Here is an 18054-nt window from a genome sequence, read left to right on the forward strand (position 1 = left end):
AACAAATGGTAGGAGAGAGCTCATAAACCACTATCAGGTGCAGCTTTGAAATTGATAGTATGGAAGACAATCTCTCCATTTTAAGGTGTGAAGACCCCAATTTGCCAGAAGAAATGGAGAGAAATCTCTGTGGCATCGTTGTGTGTAATCACATTTCAGGCTAATTATACCGGCAGCAATGGGAAGGCAGAATTCAGTCATTAAAAGCATGTGACAATGCCGTACTCCCTCTCTAAAGTTGAAGGAGGAGGAGAAGCCCTCTAATTAAATGAGTGTTCATCGTTATGTGGGGTGGAAATGTGCTGTTTGGAAATCTGCTACTTGAGTATTTTATGACACCCGACAGTGAACAAGACACAATCAGGCAATGCAGAATTTCTTTTGCAATTATAATTAATCAACAGCCTGTTTTTGGAGATGAATGTCAAACAAAATCTTACAGAGGTTTATTACATCTATCACTCTCTCTTTATGGTATGTTGGAAATCTAATTGCTTCTCAGTCAACAGTAAATGTATCTGTCTAATCAGTAATTTATATTTACTGTAATCAGAACATAAATTTGTAGTGCCAGTGCCAGTCACCATATTCTTCTCCTTGAACTTCCAGTGTGTAGATGACAATAGGTATGTCTGGAATGTCATATGATTGTTACCATTCACTTTTATTGCTTGTTTTCATACAATAAAAGTGAATTATGACTGAAGCTGTGGGTCCCAAGCATTCTGCCTAACATCTCCTTTTGTGTCCCATAGCAGAAAGTTGAATGGGTTTGGAACGACATGAGACTATATATAGAATAATGTTCAATTTTAAATTTTTAGGTGATCTCTCACTTTAATTTTTATTCTAACTAGAAATCACACATGTACTGTATAGTGACAGTACCAAGGCCAGAGGGACTGTTTCATTAACAAAGACCTCCAGGGGCTGTTAGATCTGATTAGTCTTATTGATGTTTTTCTTTACAAACATTATTGCCCACATATCCGGTATCTGAGAGCACCTTTTATGGAAGCTCTGGATGACGAATTGTACAACAAACTATTAAGCAGACTGTTGATCATTAACTGTGCTGTGCACTTCACTAAGTTAATTCTGTCCTTGTCTCTTTCCAATGAAAAGGCATAGCAGTGCTTGGATTCAATACCTCCTTTGTAAAGACTACGACAGAATAATATAGATGACTTTCATCAAGCGTGTCCCAGCAGGAAGCTTGGAAAAGAACACATCAAATTGCTGTCCCCATAAGTGTTTCTGATTCGGAGCTTGTCTGTGACCAATATTCTCACTGTGACTTTTATTAGTACAGAGCCTTTCCCTTCTTGCAGAGATAAATCTTTACAATTTCAAAGTCAAACCTTTGAAATGCAATATTTTGTTTTGAGAGAAAGAGAGAGGTCTCGCAACCCGTTTTTGTGGCACTAAAACGAACTAATCTTTTCTTGTTGCTGGCCACAAGGGTGAAATGTGATGATCAGTCACGCAGTGGCAGAAATTGACTGATCCGTCTTTTTTCTTCTTTGTAATGGAGAATATACTGCAGATGATAAAATGCAGCACTTGGTTTACCAATGCCTTCTATAAAAACATTTATAAAACACTTCAGTAAAAGATGTCTCTGTTCTTAAATGTGAGATCCAATCTGCTTCTGACTGATTAATCGAAGTGGGAAATTAACTCTTGAATTAACATTCTCCTTTCACTTTATGATAATTGTCTATATACATTTAATAAGTGGATAATTTATAGTACTACAGTAGCAAAAGGTTGCACAATACGATGCAACTTGACCTTCCATTCCCAGTGTGACCAAGAAACTGAAACCAATATAAATTGTTATATTTACATTGTCATAAAACATAATCGCTTCTTTCAGTATGGACCCTGTTAGACATTTGTTGTTGCCTTTTCTATAACAATTACTTGCAATGTGCTAAACTTGACTTTCCATTCCCAATATGACAAATAAACTGCAAAACCAACCAGAATTTTAACATCACCTTCTTCATCTGTTAGTTTTTTGCAAATCCTTAAGTTAAGACTCATTTATCCTACACAAAACTGGATTAAAATGGCAAAATAACCTATTTTTTTTCAGTGATGATAACATTCTGAATTAAACATGCAATAAAGCAAAGTTGTGTGATGACAATGTAGCCTACTAGCGTCCCGATAAGTCAGGTCACCGGCAGCTAGGTTAATGCTTTCAGGCAGCTATTTTCTATGGATAGAAATACAGATCCTATCTACTTTATGGGAAAAACACTGGAATTTCAAAAACAGCTGGTCAAGATTACGGTCAAATAATATATTACACATATATATATTATTATGTATGTGTATCTTTTACTGTAAGGCTGACTGTTTTAAATAAAAAGCATTCTTCAGTATATACTGTGCATATTAATGTATGCAGTAGACTAGTATTTAATGCCAAACATAGCACAGGTCTACCGTTATGTCAATAACGTAAGCACACACCCCTGTTCCGCGAACCTGTCAGGCTGCCAATGCTAATGTGAAACTTCATGTGCTTGTTTTCTTTTAATTAGTGTTAAGACATTCATAGGGTTTTGCAAGAGTTGTTTGCTGTTTCCCCAGTTGTCACGAGTGACAACCCTGCGCTTGGCATCACTAAAGAGGGGAGGGAGAGAATTGATGGTTCGTTTACCCTCATTAATTAGAGCAGGGGTCAGATTTAGAGCCTGAGGGAGAGGCAGGCCTCAGAACCAGATTGTTTGAAATGCCTTCTCTCTCGACATCAACCCCTTATTCCCAGTCCTCTCAGCATCTGGCTTTAGATGCTTTCATTGTAGTGATCCTATCAGAGGTAACTAGTGTGATATCATTCATTCACATTGTTTGGTGACATTTAAAGGATCTAGACACACAAACATTCTGGACACTTTTATATGTAGATTAAATGTAACAAATGTTACACTTTTGTAAAAAAGATTACATACAGACATACAAATGTAGTACATAGAATTGATTAATTTTGCCAAAGGAAAGATTATGATATGTCCCTTTAATTTTGACCTAACATGTATCCTGAAAGACTTGGAGAGAAGTGAAAAATCTGATGTGAATATATAACGTATAAATCATCCTGATTACGTAAGATTGACAACAAAACCATTTTAAAGGAATAGTTCACCCAAAAATGAAAATTCTATCATCATTTACTCACGCTCATGCCATCCCAGATGTGTTTGACTTTCTTTCTTCTGCAGAACACAGACAACGATTTTTAAAAGAAAATCTCAGTTCTTTATGTCTATGCAAAGCAAGTCAACATGGTCCAAAACTTTGAAACACATAAAGCATATTAAGGCAGCATAAAAGTAATCCATAAGACTCCAGTGGTTAAATCTATATCTTCAGAAGCAATATGATAGGTGTGGATGTGAATCGCTTCTGAGGATTACTAATATATTATTTTATGCTGCCTTTGTGTGCTTTTTTGAGCTTCAAAGTTTTGGACTCTGATGACTTGCATTGTATGGACCTATAGAGCTGGTTTTGTTTTTGTTTTTATTCAGATATATTTTTCTAAAATCATTGTGTTCAGCAGAAGAAAAAAAGTCACACACATCTGGGATGGCATAAGGGTGAGTAAATGATGAGAGAATTTACATTTTTGGGTGAACTATTCTTTTAAGCAATGGATCAAGTAGAATTATCTCCTTAAGGTAACAATCGCAGGTTACTACTTTTTGCAGTTTACTTTCTGAAAGTAAAGTTTTGTCCTAGAGCTAGCTCAGACACTTGTCCCAAAATGATGACAGTGACAAAAGTAACAATGATGACTTGGTTGTCCTTTTTCTTTTTTTTTTTTCTTTTTTTTTTCAGTGGATGGGAGCTGGTCATGCTGGTCACCTTGGTCCAAATGCTCAGTGACATGCGGAGGAGGCCACTACATGCGCACACGCAGCTGTAACAACCCTCCTTCTGCCTACGGAGGTGATATCTGCCTGGGCTTGCATACTGAAGAGGCCCTCTGTAACATCCAACCTTGCCCTGGTACACACTCACACACACATTATCACATACATTAACTCATCCTATGTGAGTTTACACATACACCTTGAATCGAACAGGAAATGACATGCCATTTTGCAAATAGGATGCATATCGAAGGAGGAAATGGGAACCGGGTAAACAATCACAAAGACTTTAATAACACACAGACTTCCAATTGAAACACAAAATAAAATAGCATTCCAGCACAGAGTCGCAGCACACACAAACGCACAGCTCCGTGTGACTCTCACAATGTTGGCCTTCTGGCCCAACGTAGCATGCACACGATACTCTGCTGCATGCATCTCTCTTTCTTTCACTCTCGAACGGGCGTTTCCGGCTCCTCTTTATTCCTCTGCCGGCTGATTGAGGCAACTCCGCGCCAGGCGTCCATCCTTATGGCCTGGCCACACCCTCCAGCTCATCACAGTCTTGTACCTGCTTTTCTACCTTCACATTTAATGTACAAAGTGGCCCGTTGGGGGTTGAAAGGAGAGGAAATGAAAATGCCACACTTGATAGAAAAGCTAATTGTATAGCTTGCAATATGAAGATAATATACATGAACCGATGGAGCAGGCAGCGTGAGAGAGAAGTGAGAGATAAGATGATTGATGGCAGAGTCAAACCTTGTACATTGATCTACAGAAAGGTGAATGGGAGAGAAGAGCTTGTATTCAAATGTCAGTCCATCCATTAGCCAGAAGTCTAGTGAGGTTACAGAATGACCTTTCATTAGCTGCATTCAGAACTATCTGTCACACTATTCATTACACGCACACGTGTAACTGTACAGTGCAGCCAGGAAACAAGGGACGGGGCAAAGTGAGAGGAATGCTAATAAGAAGAACCCTGTGTGGATGTTTACTTGAGTTGAACTTCAACATTTTTATGTTGCATTGTAGAGTGCTTTAATTTGAATTAGCTGAGCAGTTATCTTGATGCCATTTTACCACCTAACAAAATAGTAACCGTTGTGTTGGAATTGTGTTCTGATATTAACTGACGCTTGTATGAGGAATGTTCTAGGTTTATGGGGCAAGACATTTCACAGGGATGAACGTTAAAATACACACTGATTTAAAAGTTTAGCTGCAAGACTTGCATGTTAAAATGAGACTAGTGTGATCAAATTGCTACTAGGGGACAATAGGTCTACAGCCCCCAAATGAAAGTGCTATACCAAACATTTAATCTCTCCAGAATATCTTGCTGCAGGATTTTTGTTTGTTTTTAAGAACTGAGAAGGATATTCTTTTATTGCACCTCTCAGAGCATTAAAAAGCTTTGAACTGTAAGAAGCATTAAAATAAAGACAAAACTTTGAATTCATCCCCTCTGCCTCACTTTGTATCTGACGTGGAGTTGTCTATATACAGAGAGCTGGTCTGATTGGTCCGAATGGTCCCCCTGTGACTCGTCAGGGTCTCAGGTTCGCTTGCGGCACTGTGATGTCCTGTTCCCCACTGGAAACCAGTGCTCTGGCAACAGCAGTGAAACTCGTGCCTGTCTGCCCATCTCCAACTTCATCCCAGGTGGCGCACACACACGCGCACACACACTCAAACACTTCCCATATCGACCCCGGGACAAACAAGGATCTTCTCTTATTGACAAAAAGTAATGTGAGACACACCAAACCATTGATTTCTGGAGTGTAGGGATAATTAGCCTCACATCCCCCGCCTTGTCTAAGTGGGACGATCGAACAAATGCATTACAATGATATGTTGCATGTAGTATTTGCATTAGAATTTGATCTACTTCTGTGAATTGGATCGAATCAGACCCAAGTGTAACGATTTTTTTAGTTATGAAATATTTAGTTCCCCTTAAAATTATAGTTCACCCAAAAATAAACATTCTGACAGCATTATGCCGTTTTCAGAGTTTTAATCTTCCATGAAACAAAAAAAAAGAGATTTTAGGTTTCAGATTGTGAGGGACTGACAAACTCTTTCACTCCAGTCACCATTCTCTTTAACTGCATTTCCCATGAAATGAAAGTGATTGGTGACTGAAGCTCACAATTCACTCAACTGTGCTGTTGCATCATGTTATTAGATTGAAAAAGTTCTGGGTTAAAAAGCCTGCTTATTGTAATGGCAGCCATACCTATCATAACTTATTTTAGCTGGGCATGTGCAAAATCCTAAGAAAGTTAGGTGGGCATGACGTATGCCTGCGTATGCCCTAGACTACACTACTGGGTAGATACTGATTGCACCCTAGTGCAACCCATATTTAAATATTAACATACAGTGTGGGCATCACTGCAGTGTGTTTATTTAGAGTCCCACAGACACACTACATTAACCACTACCCCTAAACCTAACCTTAACCTTCCCTTAGAAAAAATAACCTTTGTTTTACTGCAGTGTAGGGTCCACCTACTGGCCCAGCATTGGATTCCAATAGAGAGGATTAAGACATTCTTAGTCTTTTCTGGGCGATTGGATGGAACACTACTTATTAATATTGTTAAACTTTACTTCAAATTTCACTCTGTTTATTAATTTAATCTGACTCCAGTTATATTAGACCTCGAATTTAGGTTATGGTTTCAATCTATTTCTGATCTTTGTACTAGATATAATCATAATTTGGTGTCTTTTCTTATTCAGTTATTACTCATTATTCATTCATTCTGGTGACGAAGTCACTTAAAGTTCACCAAGTTCAAGTTTATTTTGTACATGAGGTAGTTAATAGTAAGAAGTGTAGGAATCTTTGAATAATGTGCACTTATTTTAAAATCATGAGTATTTAGGTGAAGAGCCACTTTATAGACATGGAAATTATTCACATTTGAACATATGATTGTCAGGGGACTTATTACATTGCTCCCACTTACAGTGTAACAGGGAGTGAAGACAATTGTATAAATCTTATGTAAATATTGTCTGCCCTTAATAGCCTCAGAGTCTCTCACAGAGTAACATTCCATTACAGCTCATTGGAAAAGTTTTATACCTCATTGATTTCCTTTACAGATCATAAAAATGCGTTGCAGGTGCCATGTTCCTTATTCACCCCTTTGAATTTCATGATATTAGGTTGAATTTGAAATGATCTGGTATAATGTACTGAAAGTTATAAAGATCTAATTTATCAGATTGATGGATTTTTTTTTTTCTTCTTCTACTTCAGAAACTTCTGTTGCACGGTCAAGTCAAGAAGAAAGATTGTGTGGAGGTATGTGTAATGTGCAGACTCCTATAAACTCCTTCTAAGAGATAATACCCAGTCATCATCATAAAAAATAAAAAAAACGACAGGGTTTAGTTTGCTTATTGCATGGCTACTTACCACATAAATAAATAACTGGATGTGAATTATTGATTTGACAAAGACAAGCTTGTGAGACGGGGGGGCCTGTCCTAAATGTCGTACTTCATATGGACTTGCGGTTTCACTGCCTTTGATTGTGCCGGACCGTGAAGTTGATTTGACAGTATGGTGTTGCATACATTATAGATATCAAAATTGTGCTCCCGATAAACCCCTAGTGGTTACTATGTGTGCTTAATGCATGATATTGCTGGGTGGACTGGCAAGAGGGCTTCAAGGTTGAGCGTGCCACTTGGGACAGAAAACGTCCTCTTTCTGGAAAGAGGACGTTTCTTTTTTGCTGAGTTTAGCTATTACGTATGCTCATGCAGACTCTCAGGGCAGTTCTGACATAATTGAGTCTAGTGTTTAATTGGATCAGGTAATGGATAATTGAAGTCCACTGGCATTGAGATCAATGCTGATATCCACTGTCATCATGCTTTTATTTAGCTAATAGCTGATGTCCTTCTGTTGCCAGACTTCAATGTGTTCCACATGATCGCTGTGGGCCTGAGCAGCTCCATACTGGGATGTCTGGTGACCTTACTGGTGTACACTTACTGTCAGAGATACCAGCAGCAATCCCATGATGCCACAGTCATCCATCCTATCTCTGTAGCCCCACTCAACACCAGCATCACCAACCACATCAACAAACTGGACAAGTATGACTCAGTTGAAGCTATTAAGGTCAGTATTATCCAATCTCGCTGTCTCTTAAATGTTGCTTATAATAGAAAGCAGTTGGATGCAGTTTGTGGTCTGTGTGTGTGACTGTATTGTTAAGTGCCATTGTGTCTAAAACTGTTCATACATTCATACACTGCTTTCTCATAAGTTTTTTAGTTTGTATACTCAAGTGTTTGTGTGAGATTGTCTCAAATAGAATGAGAAATGAAATACAGCTCATACAGTAAATTAAGACTTTGTTCACACTGTACATAAATCCAATTTTTTATTCAAATAGGATCTTTGGGACTGAATGTCCACACTGGACAGTCCATCACATTAAGCAAGTGATGAAATCTGACTTGTTCAGAGAGTGTAGCCCATTTCAGTCAAAATTGCACACTTTCTATGACGATGCATACATACATGTCAAGTCCCGAATTAAGACACATAAGGGTATGGTTTGGGTCTGATTTCATGTGGGGGTTTTTGGTGTTCATACTACAGTAAAATAAAAGCATTTAAGTGGGATATGCCCAAAAAAAAAATCTGATTTTTGCTGCCTGTCTGAAGCCATCAACTAGGAATACTTTTACTAAAAAAAGTAATCTTCTCTTGAATTTATTGCTTAATCTGTGCTTTAATATACAGTGCTTTAAAGTTATGCAATGCATTTGGAGATTTGGACACATGGATCATAAGCACAACGAAAATTAAGCTCACCCTCATTTTTCATATTTAGTTGTGCAACAGTTATGGGTTCATTAGACTTGAATGTACGAGACTCATGACTAATTACAGAAAGTGCTCTCCAGATATTGCTTGTTCAGACACTTTTGTGAAGCCGCATATTTCATCAGCAGGATGCATTGCGCTAGAATCACATCACTTACCCAGCATCCCAAGTTCAGAGGAGTATAATACCAAATAACTCTGTGTTTTTCTGTCCTGATACTGTATAAGTGCACCAACTCAGAATGATCTCGACTGGCTCTGTGCCAGTGACTAAAATGAATTCAAATTGATGAAGGCAACAGAATATGTGAAAATATTGCATATTGTTTTTCTCGTCTTTTGTTACTGTAAGTGTGGAGGATATTATTCAGCATGATCTCATGAAAATGACTGACTGTGGCAGCATTTTTGTAAAATAACATTACGGTACTTGATTCATTATGTATCATGGCAGTTCCGATGTGAAATGTCCACTGTGTGGCTCTAACAGAACAGGTTTTGAAAGTTTTATATCAACAAAACCTACATCCCCACCCTAAACCTTAAACCTAACTTAAATTATTCTGAGCTGGCATAAAAACAAATGTGAACTGAAAAATACAATTGCTGAAGCAACCTTCTCATTTTGTGGTAAAAAGAATGCATGCGCTATAGTACAAATATTTAGATGTCTTGAGATATAGCATTGTGTGAGGAACAGAACAAAAGAATTGTATAAACTGATAATCTGCCATTTTACTTGAGATTTTTGTAAAAAGTCATTGTTATTGACTGCCTATCACTGCTGTGATACATACAATGAGCCACGTAAAAATTATTTTGCAAAATGTAGGTATAGTATATTCTATGGACCAGATGGACATTATTTCATAGAGGATCTGTGAAGTCAGCATGAAATCAGAATTGACCCTATAAACTTATTATGCATGTTCATCAGTGCACGTTATTCCAAAACCACAAAAAAAAAAAAATAATAATAATCACCTAGTTACAGCAATAATAGCAAATAACAATAAGAGAATCATTACTATTGGGATAAGTTGAGATGCTCTTTATGTTGAACTTGACCATCAACCCCCACGTCCAGGTCAAAAAGCCTCCTTAAAAGTGTGTGCCAGTGGTTTTGACTGCAATCTCCATTCAGGTCTGGTGACATTCTGGTATAGATTACACACTTTTCACAATCTAATTAAATGTTGATGGATAAAAATGTCAAATTATGGCAGTAAAATGGTTTGTGAATGCCATTTTATGTTAGCTTTAATGCTAGCTACACATATCGAATAAACCATAAAAGACAGTACAGGCCTTCTTTCCACACTGATTTAGAAAGCCGTCTCTTGCTACCATGAGGATGATTTTGCTCCATTCCTCTTTACAGCCTGATGTTTCCATACTCTTGCCTTTGGATGAGCACCACATTTGCCAGCCTTTGTCTTCTAACACTGGTGTAGCGCGAGGCCTGGAGATTTTCTACTAACTCTTGACCGGCATAACCACCCTCTCCTCTGAATCTCAGACCTCTTGCGAAACCCCCTCTTCTCCCCCTGACACTCATGTACGTGGCAGGTGTGCTCGTCCATGCATTCTGCCTACATACTGTATGTCACCAACATTCCCCATCATCTCACAGAGCAGATAATGAGGCTTGTGAGAAGGCAGTGTAAGTTTGGTAAATTTTGGTGTCATGTTTTGGAATGGCTGTGTCTGCTACCATTTTGTTGCATGTGTGTGTTTTTTTGTGTGTGTGTGTGTGTGTGTGAGCATCACCTTTAATGTATTATTAATCTTTTGTTCTGAGTTATTATTTTGCCTTTTTGTTATTGCCACCCCACTGAGCTTGCATTTGTTTTAAAGCATTGGTAAATTTTCTTTAATTATTCTTTGTAATTATGTAGAAGGTTTCAGGTTTAATAAGACTAAATAAACATCTTGTGACGGTAATCAGATGAAGTTGTAATATTAATTAAGCTTGTCGACTTTGTAATTTTTTCATTGAATATCCAATCACAACAACTGTTTTTGAAAATTGTCCTCAAATGGCCTCAAATAGTGAGACCATGCTAAGCATGTGGGTGGCAGGAATAATAAAAAAATGTTGGTACTGTTGGATTAAGTTTGAAAAAGCTTTGTTCAGTTTCTCTTGATGCTGATCTTAAATTGAATATTGTGTAGATGACTGCTTTATATTCTATTTATGTTCTTATAACCAGAAAACAAGCCAAGCAAATCAACCTTTTGTTAATACCACTTCATGGTTTGGCCATCATTCTGTTTCAAACAAGACTTTTGTTTAATTTTAAATGTGATTAGTGACTTTGATTTCTTGTTTGTCTGGATCAACAACCTCCAAGACATGAAGTCTGAAAATATGGCTTTTTTTGTCATCAATACTAAAGATTTTTATTTGTTTCTGAGAACACCTTTTACTCTCATCCACAGGCTTTCAACAAGAATAACTTGATCCTGGAGGAAAGAAATAAATATTTCAACCCTCAGCTTGCAGGAAAAACATACACCAATGCCTACTTCACAGATGTCAACACCTACGACGACTTTTAAAAATGGATCTATGTTTCCAGCCATCTTCACCTTGGAAGGATATTTCCATATCAGCTGCATCACCTAGTGATTTTTTTCAAAATTTTTGCTTTGTGTTTTGCTCTGATGAACAAAAAACATTTTATGTGGGACCATTTTACCATCAAATACCTATAAAGCTGTATATAAGCATTTTTCAGAGTTAACAAAGACATCATCCAGTTGTGTGGACATCACTGAATTGACTTGACCCTCTCCATGGTGGAGAAATAAAGCAGGCTTCACAAAGAGGCGATTCGATTCAGCTATAAACAAAGAAATGACACATGGACACTTTGCATGATTTTCATCTAATGTGTTTTTTTTTTCTTTGTTGTTGCTTCATTTATTTGCATGGTTGATTGCATTCCACTGTTTTTGTGGGTGGGGCCTATACATCCTGAATGGGTGGAGCCTTCCTGGACTGCTTTGTCTCTGTGCCACAATGAGAACCTTCTGTGGTCCCCAGTGCATTTGCCTGCCCTAAAAGAGGATTTGCCACAACTCACACAATATGTAGATACCAAGGTCTCTTAAAAATAGTTAATGTGTCTAAATATGGGGCCCTTGTTAGTAAAGCTCTTAGCAGTGGTTAAAATCTCTGTTTTTGTTGTACAATACACATTTCATGAAGCATATGTCTATGTAGCTTTTATAGATTAGGCTATTTTAAGTGTTAGTTTGTTTCAAAATAACCCTATTAAGTCAACAAAAATTAATCACAAAACAAAACATTCGTCTTTATGTGGCATAAGGTCTGCAAAATAGACAGAATGTGAAATGCAAAAGGACCTTTTTATGTATTCCATTGATCATTTTAATATTATCAGCATATTTCTGTTTGTTAGTTTAGTAGTTGAAAAAGTTCACAAATACGCAAGTATTATCAAGAAAAAACTAAAATTGCTATTCTTGTTCTCAAACATTTTAATGAATTTACTCAACCACCTATTCGTTATGGAGAGGTGTGTTCAGTGCTTGAAATATATTTTTTTTTTTCTTTATTTTTCAATTTCTACTAATTCTTTTTCTACTTGTAAAAGATTTGATTGCTTGTTTTAATGTGCATAAATTAAATTTGCTTCATATACCTCACTGTGTTCAATCTGTAAAGTGTTAGCTATAGCATTACTTTACTGTATGTAGTGCTCAATTCATTACACAAGGATCGTGTTCATGAGTTGAGAGCACAAAAACGGCACCATAAAATCACAACTAACAATGTAAAACTTTGGATTTTCTTTAAGCCCAGACTTTTCCAATTGGGCCATGTCAATTAAAAAAATATGGCACAAGCAAATGGTAAGGATCTTCATGTTGTAATTGTGAAACTTGACTTTACAATTTTGTTTATGTGCATTTTGTGTACTGTGTTCTGAACTTTTAATTAGGAACTTTCCAGGTCAGCTTGAACACATCAATAGTAGCGGATGTGGCTGCCTTTCCAGAGATGAGTTTCTCTCTGTCACCTCCAACCTGTAGGCCATCGGTGTGAGGGTAATTGAGTGTCATAGATTAATCAACTCCTGCAGTGCTTGCGTGTGAAACACTGAAATCACAGGTTCCCGGGTGGTTTCGGTGGTCTGAGAATCAATCACAGTTCACTGTGACTCATAATCACAGTTGTTTAGATTGCTAGCCTGGTCCTGTATTCTCCCAGGTTGTTTAAGTAACTATAGTTTAGGGTTAGGTTAGTTGTGGCTCTGAGTCTGTACTGTCCAACCACTGGCAGTGAAATGTACGGTGGCCCAGTAGTGCACAACACAACGAAATTCAAAAAGCAAACATAAGTTCACAACACAACGGAAACAAGCCACAACACAACGCAAAAAAGCTGCAACACAACGAAATAGCCACAACACAACGGAATAGCCACAACACAACGGAAATGATCCCGACCACTAGGGGGCAGCGTCGGCACTAAAAAGCCAATATTTCACACACACACACACACACACACAGCGTCAAACTCGGAGGAGAGGAGAGGAAAAACACATGTGAAAACAAAGCAAAAGCAGGAAAATGAGTCGGAAGCACAGCAGCATTTGGAACCACTTTAATGATGCGGACAATGTTAAAGCACAGTGTAGAATTTGCCAAAAAAAAATATCGCATAAAGCCGGTTCTACGCACAACCTACACCGGCATATCGCGAACTGTGCACCTAACTGTGAAGCTAGCGGAGCTTCGAGAAACAGCTTTTTCTTTAATATGGGTTCTATTATGTTCAGATTGAATTTGTTTTGAATGTTGTTTCTATACATTAAAAAGTTCTAATGCAAATGCTTAATAGTATTATTTTTTCATAACAAATCAATGCATTTTTAAAGAAATTGTGAGACATTGCGAGTATGATTTCATTTAATAATTGAATTAGAATTGTTTTCACACCTATCATAGAGAAAAAAAAAAATTTTTAAAGAGCCGTTTGTGAGCCAAAAGAGCCGGCTCTTTTCAGTGAGCTGAGTCAAACGAGCCGACTCACGAAAAAGAGCCGGATTGCCCATCACTAATCCAGACCGCCAGCGATAACGCATGGGAGATTGAGAGCAATTTACCGTTTCCGGAGACCACCTGTCCCCCTAGTGGTCGGGAGCATTTTTCCTTTGTGTTGCGGCTTTTTTGCGTTATGTTGTGGCTTGTTTCCGTTGTGTTGTGAACTTATGTTTGCTTTTTGAATTTCATTGTGTTGTGCACTACTGGGCCACCGTAGAAATGGGGTGTGATCTGAAAACCAGATTAAAAACAGACATTATGTTGGCTGAAAAAACTTCTACACTTTAAGATTTTTTACTGTAACTCCTAGAGTTTTCAAACAATGCATTCACCAAACTAGGCACAGACCTACAGACTGTTCTGGAATGGCGTGCTATGATTTTTCTAACTGATCAGAATTGCTGCTTTTCCAACATCGGGCCAAAAGATTTTGTGCATGGTGAGGAATGGTTACAGTAGCATTTCCACATGAGCATAGTTCAGCAAGGCATGATTATAAACCGTTCTTGGCCAGGAATTCTATCAGGAAGACTCACAGATTTGAGTGAAATTTAAGTTGACATTTATTTGATGGATATAAAACAGAAAGTTAATGTCTCTCTTTGGCGTAGGTCCCGTCTGGCAGTCCGAAGAAGTTGTACTCTGAACCGTCATATCCTTCCAGAGATAGGAGGCAGGGGCGAGGATACTACCCCCGTGCAGGATGGGACTCAACTGGTGGTGGTGGGGTGGTGGAGTTTCCCATGTTAGCACACTGAAACAGCAAAGTGATAGATTGTGAGCAGACTTATAAAGCAATGGCTTACATGTGATTTAATGGGAATCACCCAGCTAATGGTGCGATGATGTACAGCTACTAGTCTTTCCACTAGAACTATGCTGCGCTTACATTTCTCGCCACGGTTAACTAATCGTACTAAACCATGCTCAACCGAGCTGGTGGAATGGCTTTAGTACATTTGTTCATTTTTGGGTGAGGTTAATAAAAAATGTTTTTAATATTGTATGTTTAGGTTATCTTCATGATTTTATGATGATGGTTTAACCTTTTTTCATCAGGGAAGCAGATTAGTAGCTCATTAAAACTCAATATTTATCAGTATATTCTCATAAGCTATTTTCATGTAATACATATATTCAAACCAGCAGAAAAAGCTATCCTAAAAGAAGGAATATGTGATCAAAGTGCACTCGCTCCAATGTTTAACTCTTACACTGTCACCAAAAGATGGCTCAGTTACGGGCATTCTCCTGATTTCACCGCACCACAGTGAACCTGTAGCCTCACTAACTGGCCCAGATCAGCATGGAACAGCATGGTTATGCATCGAGAACTGTTCGTCTGATAATGGAACAGTGGCTTTTGTTTGTTTAGCATTCAGCTCATTCAATTCAAATTCCAGCTGGCAAAAAAATCTTATCAAAACAAATCCACACAAAGCCTTTAATCTGTTTTAACGTCCACTCTACACCGGAAACGTCCATTGACAAGACGCAATGGCTTGAGGCTGTCTACAGTGGTTGCATTGACACAAACATTCTAAACTGTTTATTTGTGTAGTTGGCAGTAGCAGTGCCATCGTGAGCAGCGCAAAATGGAATGGGACACCCGTTTACTGTCGGTGCAATGCATTGAAATGGGAACTTCCAGTGTAGACAGCATCATTGTTTATAATGGGTTATATTGGTCTTGATGTGACATTCCGCTCCACTCACACACTGTGTAGACAGGGTGTAAGCTTCTTGCTCGCTTGCTTTCTCTCTTTCTCTCTCTCTCTCTCTCTCTCTCTCTCTCTCTCTATTTCTGCCTGTCTCTCTGTATAATTTAAAGCCTTGTTAAAGCTGATGTAAACAATTTTAGCTGTTCTGGAACTTCCACCAGACCAGCTACTGAATTAGCCACACCCCCTTTCCGAAACACTGCACTCCAGACACGCGCACACACATAAACACACTTTAGAAACTGTTGTGTTTAAGCAGATGGAGGGTGATGGGTCCCCTGAGCATGACACCAGCTCCAATACGAGCATATATGGGCTGCCTGTGAACCAAACAATGATTTACAGGCAGAAAGACTTCTCATTGGCTAAACAAAGGAACTGCCTGTGGCCCGCAGACATCTTTCAGCCCACTGTATACCACTGTATACCTAGCTGTTACAGAGACAGGTGTGATATTTCATGGCACCTAATTCAATGATAGCTGACAGGTAATGCATGTCATTTCATTAAAAAAAAACTTGAAACGTATATTAAACTTTCAGACAAGTCAAGCCAACATCAACCTTTTCAACATCAACTTATTTTTGCAATTCTGTTTGGTGACACTAGTGGACCAAAAACTTAGTTAAAAATATGTATATTAATGTAGCACATATAAACAATCTCGACAGATTACATTTACATAGTTTGTGAGACCCTAGAACATGCTGCAGTTTTGAGTTTTGATTATTTCTGAAACAAGGAATAAGATGGCAGTTTTAACATTTAAACTTGTACTGCACAAGCAGTGAAAAATCAGATTAAGAGGCTGTGAAAATCAATGATAGTGTTCAGTTAAATTAATTGTCGCCTACGGTGGAAACCTTACACTCTGAAATATACCTGCTTCGGTCAATGTCTGCTTTACCTTCAGGCAGGATCATGTTTACTGTTCATGCTTATGCATGCAAAAGCAAATCACATTGCAAAAACAAATCACTAGAAATAAAACTCATGAGATAACTTGACACAAATACTGAATTACTAAGTCCACAAAGATGCACACTGTATTTAAACCGTAGTTGTGCACTAGTTTACAATTCCTATGTTGATTAACATTAAACAATGTCAATTTATGAAATGTTGGTTTACCAAAATTATCAAAGAGTGATTTCCAATAGTGCTGATATTATGTATAGCAGCACTGGGATGTTTGTATTACTCCACTGGCCAACACAATGGTTGATCTTGTTTTGGCTTCTTTTGGAACTATTTCAGTTGGCAGAGCAAAATTAAATAAAGTATCTAGCCATATTGTGTCTAAAATGTAAATTACTTTTTTAACAGTTTTTTAAACAAGTTGGCCACAATTATTGGAACCCCTAGAAATTCTTATGAGTAAAATATATATGAAGTATATTCCCATTAATATTTAAAACATTTTAGTGCACCTGTGTGACAAGGAACATGAAGCCAAACAGGCCTAACACACAGGCCAAATTCCCTTAATCATCAATCACAATGGGCCAGACTAACGAATAAAGTTTTGATGTGTTGCAAAAGGTTGTTGAACTTCACAAAATGGGAAGTGGCTATAAGAAAATAGCCAAAGCATTGAAAATTCCATTTCCACCATCAGGGCAGTGATTAAGTTCCAATCAACTGGAGATGTCCAGAATTGGCCTGGAAAAGGACGTGTGTCTATATTGTCTCAACGCATAGGAGGATTGATGCTTCAAGTGGCCAATGAATCTCCAAGGATCACAGCTGGAGAATTGCAGAAATTAGTTGGGTCTTGAGGTCAGAAAGTCACAAAAAATATATCAGACATCACCTACATCACCACAAGTTGTTTGGGAGGGTTTCATGTAAAAAAGCTTCTGCTCTCATCGAACAACAAACTCAAGCATCTTCAGTTTGCCAGACACTACTGGAACTGCAAATGCGACCGGGTTCTATGGTAAGATGAAACAAAAAAAGAGCTTTTTGGCAGTGAACACCAGAGATGAGTTTGGTGTACACAGATATTAAGCAGTCCCCAATGCCCACAGTTAAATATGTTGCTGGATCTTGAATGTTGTATGGCTGTTTTTCTGCCAGAGGTCCTGGTCATCTTGTTCGGATACATAGCATCACAGACTTTATCATATACCAACAGATAAAAAATCTAAACCTGACTCTAATTGGCCCTTGTTGAATCTTCCAGAAGGACAATGAATCAAACATCAAAATCAACACAAAATTGTTCACTGAACACAAAATCAAGGTTCTGCCATTTCAATCCCAGTCCGCTGACCTGAACTCCATACAAAAATATGTGGGGTTAACTGAAGAGGAGAGTCCACAAACATAGACCTCTGAATCTGAACTATCTGTAGAGATTCTGTGTGGACGAATGGTCTCAGATCCCTTGTTATGTGTTCTCCAACCTCATTAGGCATTATAGGAGAAGACTCAGAGCTGTTAGCTGTCTTGGCTAAGGGAGGCTGCAAAAAATTATTGAATAAAAGGGTGC

General features: G+C 38.0%; 1 protein-coding gene across 6 annotated transcripts in view; it reads left to right on the forward strand.

The window, feature by feature from the left end:
* Positions 1–12627, forward strand: part of LOC127634990 (semaphorin-5A-like) — a 214115-nt gene extending 201488 nt beyond the window's left edge. For all 6 annotated transcript variants that reach the window (XM_052114786.1, XM_052114784.1, XM_052114785.1 and 3 more), the window contains 5 exons: positions 3856–4026; positions 5406–5561; positions 7177–7221; positions 7838–8049; positions 11206–12627. In XM_052114786.1, coding sequence (XP_051970746.1) covers positions 3856–4026; positions 5406–5561; positions 7177–7221; positions 7838–8049; positions 11206–11325 — 704 coding nt within the window. In that variant the 3' untranslated portion in view covers positions 11326–12627. The remainder of the gene's footprint in view (positions 1–3855; positions 4027–5405; positions 5562–7176; positions 7222–7837; positions 8050–11205) is intronic.
* Positions 12628–18054: the final 5427 nt, after the last annotated feature.

This window comes from Xyrauchen texanus, chromosome 42 (genome assembly GCF_025860055.1).
Source record: "Xyrauchen texanus isolate HMW12.3.18 chromosome 42, RBS_HiC_50CHRs, whole genome shotgun sequence".
In the NCBI taxonomy this organism is placed as follows: Eukaryota; Metazoa; Chordata; class Actinopteri; order Cypriniformes; family Catostomidae; genus Xyrauchen; species Xyrauchen texanus.